This window comes from Molothrus ater, chromosome 3 (assembly GCF_012460135.2).
Source record: "Molothrus ater isolate BHLD 08-10-18 breed brown headed cowbird chromosome 3, BPBGC_Mater_1.1, whole genome shotgun sequence".
Lineage (NCBI taxonomy): Eukaryota > Metazoa > Chordata > Aves > Passeriformes > Icteridae > Molothrus > Molothrus ater.
Genome location: NC_050480.2, coordinates 2,231,898 through 2,242,435, shown reverse-complemented (window position 1 = coordinate 2,242,435; position 10,538 = coordinate 2,231,898). Strand labels below are relative to the sequence as shown.

At 46.0% G+C, this 10,538-nt stretch overlaps 1 protein-coding gene across 1 annotated transcript; it reads left to right on the top strand.

Moving 5' to 3' along the window:
* The first annotated feature begins 37 nt into the window (after positions 1-37).
* On the top strand, positions 38-9,125 carry LOC118684633 (activator of 90 kDa heat shock protein ATPase homolog 2-like). Its single transcript, XM_036379637.2, has 9 exons — positions 38-184; positions 275-465; positions 4,014-4,099; positions 4,710-4,824; positions 6,014-6,102; positions 6,312-6,434; positions 6,934-7,035; positions 7,802-7,853; positions 8,062-9,125. Exons 1-9 carry the CDS (start codon positions 105-107, stop codon positions 8,235-8,237), a joined length of 1,014 nt encoding a protein of 337 aa, XP_036235530.1. The 5' UTR covers positions 38-104; the 3' UTR covers positions 8,238-9,125.
* Positions 9,126-10,538: the final 1,413 nt, after the last annotated feature.

Genomic DNA, 10,538 nt, shown 5'->3' with positions numbered 1-10,538 from the left:
CTCCGGCGGGGCGGGGAAGTTTCTGGCACCTTCTGGCGGTGGCGGCGGAAGCGGCCGGCGGGCAGCGGGAGGAGCGGCGGCGGAGGCGGCGCCGCGGCAGCGCCATGGCCAAGTGGGGCCAGGGGGACCCGCGCTGGATCGTGGAGGAGCGGGCGGACGCCACCAACGTGAACAACTGGCACTGGTGAGTCCCTAAAACAGCAACAAATCCCCGGGATGCGGGAAGGGCCGGGGGAACGGGCGGCCGGCGCTGACCCCGCGGCTCCCGGGGCAGGACGGAGCGGGACGCGACCAGCTGGTCCAAGAGGAAGCTGAAGGAGGTGCTGGAGGGGCTGGTGGTGGAGGGCGAGGCCGGGCGCTGCGAGATCGGCGACCTCAAACACGTGGAGGGCGAAGCGTCCTGCAACAGCCGCAAAGGGAAACTCATCTTCTTCTACGAGTGGAACCTGCGCCTCAGCTGGAAAGGTACGGGGCCATGCGGGGGGCTCCGCGGGCATTGCCGGGCCCTGGCAGCGTGTCCGGGCCCGGCGGGGAGGTGGCACGGCCCGGGGCTCCGCGCTGTGCCCGCTGCCGTCGCGGCCGTCCCTCCGCAGAGCAGCCGGGCCCCGGAACGCGGGAGCTGCAGTGACTCAGTCCGGGGCTGGAGGCGATTGCGGGAGCCACGTGGGCCCGGACGGGATAAATGCGTGTTCCTAAATAACCTTGAAACCCGAGCTTGGCTTTCCCCTTCAGCCAGGCTTTTCCCACCGCGTATTCCTCGGCACTGCGTCCCCGGTCTGTCAGCACGGTTACTCACTTTGCTCTGCAAGAAGTGAATGCCTGCATTGTGGTGGCACTGACAGCAGAGTGCGGGGCTGGTTCAGTGACACTGTGCCCGAATTCCAGCTCCACATTACAGCTGTGTGCTCCTCCGTGCCTCTGGGGAGCAGGAAAACCTAGGAGATGTCACATTACAGCTGTTTCCAAAACCGAACTGTAGTTTACATTGAGAATTACAAATTACAGGAGGATAAAACTCTTTAGTGGGAAATAGAAATAATTCTATTTTCTATTTGGGGTGCTGGGGGCTGTGCCCGTGCATTTTTTTGTTGTGCCATATCCATTTGCAGTCCCAGTTCTTGGAGTTGCTCTCTGCTGTGCTTGCCCCGTGACAAGTTCTTGGTTTGCAGTTTGGCTTTTGGTGATGCCAAGGAATTCTTCCCGTTTATTAAATGCCTAAAACTTGACAGCACCTTGTGTCTTGCACTGGAGTAAGAAGCAGGAGCAGCTGATGGAGTGAGCCTGCACAGGAAATTGTCCCTGGATGTTGTAGTGCCAAGCGACAGGCCGTGCTTCCCCAAATGCTCTCTGTATTCCTCAGCCCTGGGGTGTGGAGGCTGCCCTGACTGCAATATTGCTGAGACCAGAACAGATCTGGAATTGAAGTCTGCACCCACAATAAGAGGGGACTTTAAACTGAGTACTCCTGTTTGTTTTAGGTAGTTTTATATGTTCCAAGTGTGTTATAAACTGAGACCACACTTAGAGTTGTGGTGTAAATGTTAACAGAGAACAAGGCAAATATTAGACTCTTGTACAGTTTAAATCCATGCAGATAAAATAATTGTAATCAATTTTTTGACTTCTTTAGGTTCAGCTAAGATCACCTGAAGCTTTAAACAGAGGTTAGCTCAGCTTTGTGTGGTTTGTTTCAGAGTATAAAGTTAGAAGCAGGCAGACAGTATTTTGTTTGTGTTTCTATGCAAGTTCTCTCTAAATGGTTTCTCTCCAAGGTGTTTATGCTGGTCAGTGTTTAGAGACAGCTCTGACTTTGCTATGCTGAGTGAATCATGGCTTTGAGAGCTTAATTGTAAATGAGTTGGCTACTACACAGCAGGAAATTCTTAAAAAAACCCCAGAGGCTGATGATTTTCTTTTTTTTTTTTTTTGTGATAGCCAGCATGTTGTGTGTTTTGAGGGCTCTAAATTAGAAGTGAGAGTTCAGATTGAACTAAAAAACTGTAATTAGTTCTACAAGTCTTCAAGGATAAGTAGGACTTCAAGCTTTGATTAAAAGGTGGGTATGTAAGGACAAATGATAAGAAACCTGAGATTTGCAGCTGGTTTGGAAAGTGCCAGGTAGGAAAAATATCGTGTTTAGCAATTTAGGTAATAAAGAAACAAGAAAGTGAGGGACTGAATGTACTTAATGGCACTAAAATTGAGAAAAATGGCTGTTCTATCATTTTTAGAGGATGCATTGAGGATTTTAATGGATCATTCCACATTGTGGTGCAAGCTTTGTGAAAACACGTTTGTCCTTTTAAAGCAGGTATTTCATCAGTGTGTTATAGCTGGCTCTTTCTGAGATGTGTGCTTCACACTGGACTGGCAGGAAACCAAAAAATAATTTATTCTCAGGTCTGTTATTCAATTCCAGTGAAATTCCACCACATAATTTGAGTGATTGATAAAAAGGTAGTAAACCTTTGTTTACATTACAGTGGTAGTGAAAATGCAGAGCTGCACCAACGTTCTGCCTGTGTCATGTGGAGCCACCAGCTCTGTTTGTTCTCTGCTTGGACTTTGCTGCCCAGCACAGCCACTGGCACTGTGAAACTTTATTTTAAAGCTGTGAAAACTGCTGGTAGGATTAGCTGACTGAAGTCAGGTTTGTGTTTTGCTCCCCAAAACTCCTTCCTGCACGCCTGCACTTCCTTTCTGGGCAGCAGCCAAAAAGCAGCTGGGTTTTATTGTCTGCAGAGAGCACGTTGTGTGGTTTTCCTGTGCTGATCCTGGTGCTGGAAGAGGGCAGGGAAGAGCACCCAGAGGTGGCTTTGTGGGCCCAGGAGTGTTCCAAGGATGGCATTAACCAGTCCCCAGGGCTTTACTGAGTGGCAGGTTCTCCTGGGAGACTCCAGGCTCTGGTTCTGCTGTCCCTGTGTGGCTGTGGATTAACAGCTCTGTGTGTTGTGCAATCCCTCCTTGCCCCAGACCCGAGTGGGGAGGGATCTTTGCACTTTGGTTCAACAGCTCTGCACTCCTCTCCATGCCAAGAGCACCTGGGCTTTTGTTGGGTTCTGTCATGGGGGCTCAGGCAGTCATTAAAATAATGAGAGTGATGGTCAGGGGCAGGGGAACCAGGTGGCTCCTGTGAAAGTGATTTCCCCAGAAATTCTGCATCTGCCTTGCTGATAATTCCCCTTGTGCAGTCGTGCTCAGCCCTGGGCTGTTGGAATTGGAGTTTTGCTGATGAAGCACCTTGGTAGATTTTTAATGTTCTGGCACTGAGCTGACAGACCTGCCTGATTCTCTTACTGCTTTCTGAAGAGATTTTACAGTCATGTAATTAGTGAGTTAATTTAAATAACAAAGCACTTTTGCAAGGCCAGGGGGAAGAGTCTCCAGTGTAATAGAAAAAGCCTCAGCCCTTCACTTCAATCTTTCCAGTGCAATCTGAGGCACAGCAGCATGGGGCAGCTCGGTGGGGTGGGCCTTGGCCCCGAGGGATCAGAAGTGGAGCAGAATTCCTGTCCTTGCTGACTCTTTATTGTAAAGTGCTTAAAAGTCCTATCAAGTGCTCTGAATGTGCACCTGAAGTTCCTGTTATTAAAATGTCAATTGTATCCTTCTCCATTCTACACGTGTGTGTTTCCTGGTAAGGTTCCTGCATGTTGGGAGTTTCACACAATTAAAGAGGGAAGGTCAGCATTGCAGGGAGCTCCTGAATGCAGAGCAGACACGTTCAGGGGAGAAGGAGATGATTTTCCCCTGGCCACCCTCAGATGTCCAGGCTGTCAGAGCAGGTGGGAGCAGTGCAGGGAGCAGCTGGGCCCCTGTCCTCCCCTCGGGGCACCTGGATGGGGACACAGCTCCCAGGAGAGGCTCAGGTTGCTCTTCAGTTCCTCTAAATCAGCCTCGAGGCACCTCCCTTCAGGTAACACCTTTGTACAAATGAGTTCCACGTGTGAAACTCGTGCTGTGGGGGAAAAGAGTTTCAATGATGCACTTAAGAATTTGTTATGTTAATACAGGTACAGTCAAAGAGTCTGGTGAGAAACATAAGGGATCTGTTGAAATTCCTAACCTGTCAGAAGAAAATGAGGTAGATGATACAGAGGTAGGTGTGCAACACTGGTATGGCTCTATAGGTCCACAGTTCTTAAATAAAATTAATCAACATCAGGCATCATATTTTGATTTATCCTGTTATTAAGTGGGGTAATTACTATGTGGATAGTTTATTTCATGCTTTTGTTTATTATACTTTGAATAATGCCTTATTGTGTTCTCAAATTTACCAGTGAGAAATGTGCAGTTTGCTTTGCTAATGAATGACTGTGATAATATTTTAACTACAAATTTGAGAAGAACTCTGCTTGGAGTCTTAAAAAAACCCCCAAACCAACACAGCAAACCACTGCCAGCCCTAAGACCTCAGGGAATCTCTGTGTTGGCTGGATAATAGTGGGTACTGGGCTCCCACAGATCCTTCAGCCTCTGCTGAGAAGCAGCTCTTGGCTGAACTAGACTGAGTGGAGATACTACATTTATTTAATGTCTTAAGAGGACTTGATTTTAGCAAAGGTTGGCTCCCCCAAGATCATGAATTGGAAATTGCAGCTCTCCTCTGAGCATAGCAAACAAAGCCCAAACACTTTCCTTTGTTGCCAGATCCCAAAGGCTCATGGCTGGGGTCTCACAAATGCTGTCATTTTTTCTGTTTCTAGATAAATGTTAGCAAGAAGAAAGGGGAAGGGGATGTTCTGAAGGAGCTGATGAGAACTGAAGGAACCACCAAAGTCAGAGAGGCCCTGAGGGACTACCTGAAAGCACTTAAAACAGGTAAATGGAGCCAGGTGGATTAATCAGCACCTTGGAGTGTCCTGTGCAGGTGCCTCTCCTGAAGGCCTTGCTCAGACAGTGCCACAGCCCTGGGTTCGTACTGCTGTGATCTTTAATTGTCACCAGCTGACTTCAGTCAGTCCTGACACTCAGGATCTGGTTTTGCTCTGAAAGTGGCCGTGTCCAGAAGGTTCTGCAGTGACTGAGGCTGTGCTGGGTCACACAGGCCCTGCCAGGGCTCAGCTTGGCCCTACCTGGACTGGCCAATATTAGGATTTCTTGTTGTTGCCTGATTTTAAAAAACTGCCTTCCTTGCTGAACTGCTGCCTTATTTTTGTGACCCTTTGTTTTAGTTATTAATTAAATTAGTTATTTTCTAGAATTTCTGAAATGCTGTCTTTATTTCTGTTCTTTACTCTATAAATTCATTTTCTGCTCCTCTTTAAGCTTGGCATTATCATTTGAGATTCTAAGGCTTTATTATCCTAAACTTACTAAATTTATAAATTTTCACTTGTTCTTCTGAACCAAAGGTGAACGAAATTTAATTTTTCCTTTTTTTTTTCTTTTGAACTCTGGTATTTTTGTGAATGACAGCTGTTTCCAAGAACCAGGAAAGTATGCTCAAAAAATTGATGCATTTACAGCTGGTAGTCAGAATGTTATCAGGTACATCTCTGATTGTGAAATACTTTGTTCAATTATTACCTCTTTGTTAAATGCTGTCTAATTTTCCCAAGTTGGATGCACCAGTTTTTGGCTTGAGAAATTACTGTGTATGATTTTTAGGGTATCCAAAGATTCTTTAACTCTGGAAGCTCAAAGGGCAGCAGCCTCTGACAGTGACGGCTCCATTCTGGACTGAGTTTCACTCCAGCCTTTTGCCAAACTTAGAAGAATTTCTTTGGGTGTTATTTCTCTTTGATCTGAACATCTGCTGTGCTGCCAGAAGTCTGTGCAGATGTTTCTGCTTTGGGGGCAGGTAACTTGGAAAAGCCTTTTGAAGGGAAATTGCTGTTAGGGCTGTTCCTGATGGAAGCCAAAGAGTAAACTGGGGAAGCTGGATGAGTTTTATGTCCCGCTCAGTTTTACCCGTTCTCCAGGGTTGTGGTGATCTTCACTGAGTCTCTGAATGTCAGGGGTTTGAACAGCTCAATTTCACACTGAGAAGTGCTTTTCTTCATTTCAGAGTTCACCTTGGGAATGATTCTGCCAACAAAAGCTGCTGTAGGTCAGGAACTGGCCACGGAGCGAAAACCAAGCGGGAGCCCTGTGCAGGTGTGTTGGCTTCAGGTTCTCCTTCTGAATGCAGTGACTCCTGGGTAATAAAACTGCTGAGGAAATGCAGAAATACAGTGTGCAATTGCATGTGTTCACAGCCTGTGCTTGAGAAGGTGCAGGTGGCAACCCCCTTGCCCTGCCAGCACTTTGAAGGGTCCAGATCTCACACTAATTCTGATTCCTGGGAATGTGTTTTTGCTTTGCAGGACTCTGTTACACCACAGGCTCTGGATATGGTTGGAGTAAAAATTCCAACAGTGAGGATATATATGAGGGAAGTCTTCAACTCTCCAGCTGATGAACTGTACAGCATCTTCACAAAGAAGGAAGTAAGTGATCCTTTCAGGAGTCTTTTAACTGAATGTGGCTGTTGATGCTGCTGAAGAGTTATGTGAATAATGAACACATCAAAGTGTTGAGTACAAATTCCATTTGATGAGAGTTTATTAGCCTGCCTTAGAAATTTTTTTGCCAATTGTTCCCTTAACAAAGTGAAGCTGCATTGTTCTGTGGTTTGGGTGCTGTCCCTAACAAAAGCTTTGCTCTTTGATGTTGGTGTTATTGAGGAGCCTGAAGGGCTCAGTAATGGCACTGCTGCTACCCACAGCTTAATTAAATTACTGGAGGTGATGATACTGTTGTTTATAGGGTATGAAACACACAATCACTAATTTTGGGTTGTGGCCTTTAAAGGAGTCTGGGCTGGTATTGGAGAACTTTAAATTACCACCCCAGGGCCACCTCTGGGAACAGAAATGGCTCTGATTCCTGCAGCTCCCCTCCCTTGTCTCCCAGCCTGGTGCATTTTGTGTTTTTCTTTTTTTTTAGTTGGTACAGAAGTTCTCCAAGTGCCCAGCTGTGATTGAAGCAGAGAAAGGAGGCAAACTCCAGATGTTTGAGGGCTGTGTCAGTGGTGAATACACAGAACTGGTAAAAAGCTCCTGCTCTACTTTAAAAAGGGAAGGGAGGGTGGTTCCTTCTCTGAGCTAAAAAGCAGCATAAATAAGTGAATTTCAGCTTCTCTAGTGAGTATTTCAGTTCCTCTCTATTTCACAGCCAAACAGTTGGTCTGTTTTTGTGTGGGACTGACCACACCTAAGGACCTGCAGAGGGAGCAGAAAACCCAGCACAATTCTTTGTAACTGAGAGGAGGAAGGTTTAAGGTTTGTCAACCAAATCGCTCTTGTTAACTGGGGAATTGCTCTCTGTTCTATTCAGGGCAAGTGTTACCCTGTCCCAACTGAATGCTGGTGCAAATAGAAGGGAAAAACCTGATAATTAGAGCTCAGCTGCATTTTTGAAATGTCCTAAAAACCATTTTCATCTGCAGGAGTGCCTGACTTGTGTATTGGGCCAGGCTGGGTTGTGTAACACAATCTCTCAGTCACACTTCAAAATTTCAGTGGGGAAAACTGGGCTTGGCCTTGTTTCCTGCAAGAAAATCAGTGTTTTATGTGCAGTACCCAGTGAGTCCCGGTCTTTTCCCACAGCAGAAACACAACAGTGGAATGCAGCACGCTGAGAGCTCCATGAAAACAATTTTTATTATTTCAAAACCCAGACCCCAATCTTGCTCTTGTTTACATGCACATGTCCAGAATGCCATAAGATGCTGCTCCTCTCCCTGTGTTTGAGGGAGAACTGGGATGGGAATTCTCTCAGGGGCTAACAAGGAGAACCTCCCTCTCTTCCCCAGGTGCCAAGCCAAAGACTGGTCCTGAAGTGGCGGTGTAGGAGCTGGCCTGAGGGTGAGTTTTCCCAGATCTCTGCTACTGCAGGGCTCCTGTGCAGGGAGAAGAACCAGTCCTGGCAGGGACCAGCCTGGGCTGGACATCCATCCCTTGGTCCCTGGCCTTGTGAAAGAGGCAGAGCAGAGAGGGAACCAGCAGCAACAAATGGCAATTTTTTCTTTCTTTAAAAAGCTCCTGACTGAAGGGTCCTGTTCTCTTCCCTCAGAACATTATGCAACTGTGGCCTTGACCTTCCAGGACGTGGCGGCTCAGTCGGAGCTGGAGCTGGAATGCAAAGGGGTTCCTGTCTCCCATGAAGAGAGTACAAGACAATGTTGGAAGAAGCAGTATTTTGAAGAAATACATCTTTTACTGCAGCAATCAAAAGACAGCATGGAATGATAACAGCACTGTAGTTTTGTTAGGGCATTACTTTTTATACTTTGTTAACATTTGGTTTTCTAAAAAAAAAAGAAAAAATATAATTTATTTGTGGGAAGAATAAAGACCCACCTCTATGAGACTGTACATAGTTTAAGCACTATTTATGGGTTTTTAGGGAATGAGAGGCAAGTCAGACTGTGTACATCAATAGCTTTACCTGGGGACAGTGATCTCTGTTCTGCTTGCCTGGAACTTCAGAGTGATAATGATCCAGTTGCAGTGAACCCTGCCCTCAGAGGCAGGTGAGCTACACCATCAATAGAAGCATTTCCAGTTCCTTAATATTCAGTGTATCAAGTGGCAGAATTAAATCCCTGTAGGAGACAGAGTTCCCAGCAGAGGTGAGCTGCAAGGGATTACAAAACTGCTGATCCACTTCAAGAAATGGGGGTGTCATTTACAGCCTCTGTGGAATACTTGCTAGGTGCTTTTAACTGCAGACTCTTGGCAGCTGCAGTCTTAGGAAGATAATTAACAATGTCATGTAATTATTAGGTCTGCATGCACTGTACTCCCTTCCTTGACCTCGGTGTGACATTTATTTAGCAAGAAACAAACAGTAGTAGTGCTTTCTTCCTGCAGTTCTGTAAAACCTTCCACTGCAATGATTCACAGCCCTCTGCAATGCTGTACCTCAAAGAGAACAACTGTAAAGAGAATTTTGACAGGAACAGATTGTAATTCCTAATTAAACCATCTCGAGGTGAGCAAGGATGACTTAGGTCTCAAATGCTTTATAAATAAAGTGTACAGATAAAATATGCAATCTGAAACAATTTGACCACAATAGGGCAGGCTGCTTTTGGAAAACATGCTTGGCTCAATAAAACTATGACTTTACATCAAGCTGATTTTCTCCATAAACTGATACTGCCACACTAAGTAAGTTTCTCAGAAGTTAAGTCCTGTATGTTTTATTTTGACAGAATGCCAACACATGGCAACCTTACCACCCAAAAAGCTTCCATCATCCTGAGGAGACAGAGGTGCTGCTCCCTGCTAGAGGCCAGGCTCTCCTGAAACGTTTGCAGTCAGTTGTTAACCCCTCTGAACCGAGGTGAGCTCTGTGTAGTGGAAAGAACAAAGTCCCCACAGGGACAGGAGAGGCTCAGAGCACTCCCTGGGGGCTCTGTTTTAAGTGCCCAGGTGCTGGGTGGGGAGCAGCCTCTTGAGAAATGTTGGATTTTAGCATCTGTTTCTGAATGCTCCAGATTTAGTTACCTTTTTCCCCCTCAATATTTAAGGAAGAAAAGCCTGATGTCTTGAATCCAGAAATGGTTCAGGGTAGGGGTTGACAAAGGGAAAGGAAGGTCTAAGACAGTTCAGGCTTCAGCAGTTTTATGGGTAGATGGTTGAAGAGATATTGCAATATTTAATCCTTGAGAGCAGGTGGCTCTGTGCAATTCCAAGTTCCTTCAGACAGTGAAACTGCAGCCCCAGTACTCCCAGGGAACTGTGCTTCCTCATCACTGAAATCCCCTGGTTTTCCTGGCTCCCTGCCCTCACTGGTGGTGAAAAAGACAGGACTTACTTGTGCTTCCAGTGTTGCAGTGCCTGCTCCACGTGTGACGCTGCCAAAACCCCTGGACAATGAGGAGGAGCTGCTCCATTCCCCTCTAGAACTGGTGCTAAAATTTCTCCTGGACTTCCCAATTAAAAATGTTAGATGGTAATTCTCTGAGAAGGACAAAGAGAAAAACAGTACCATGGCAAAGACATTGTAAGATAATGGCCAAAATTCTTCACAGATCTCAGCACTGCAAGTGCCACAGGAGAGGCTGCCTGTGCATGGAGAAGGTATTTAAAAGCTTCATTTTGAAGGGGTTACATGGGAGGTAGAAATAAGTAATAATAAATGGGAAATGGGATAAAACCTGGAAGAAAATCAAAGCTTTTAAGAGATTGAGGAAGCCAGTGGAAGATGAAAGGGTTTAGGGTTAAAGGGTTTTCAAAGGTGGGATAAGGGAACATTTTTAAAGGCAGAAAAATACAAACAAGAAATCTGATTTAAAGTGAGAGAAGGGGAATAGAATGGAAGAAATAATGACTTACAGAGCACAGGAGGTGAGGGAGACAGAGGACAAACACCTGGAAACAGGCTCTGGAAAATGAAAACACCTTTGTGCAGGTACTGTTTACTTCTGTTCAAAAAACTCTACTGCAAAAAAGGTCCCTGTAAAAATTGCAGGAATACTCAAGGGGGAAATTAGGAGGTAAGGGAAGAGCAGTGAGAGTAATCATATTTCTGTTAATCCTGAC

Bases quoted from the DNA above. Each gene is read 5' to 3' on its own strand.
- LOC118684633 (XM_036379637.2), top strand. From the start codon at position 105: ATGGCCAAGTGGGGCCAGGGGGACCCGCGCTGGATCGTGGAGGAGCGG. The intron at 466-4,013 runs GTACGGGGCCAT...ATGTTAATACAG, and splicing joins CCTGCGCCTCAGCTGGAAAG to GTACAGTCAAAGAGTCTGGT. The intron at 4,100-4,709 runs GTAGGTGTGCAA...TTCTGTTTCTAG, and splicing joins ATGAGGTAGATGATACAGAG to ATAAATGTTAGCAAGAAGAA.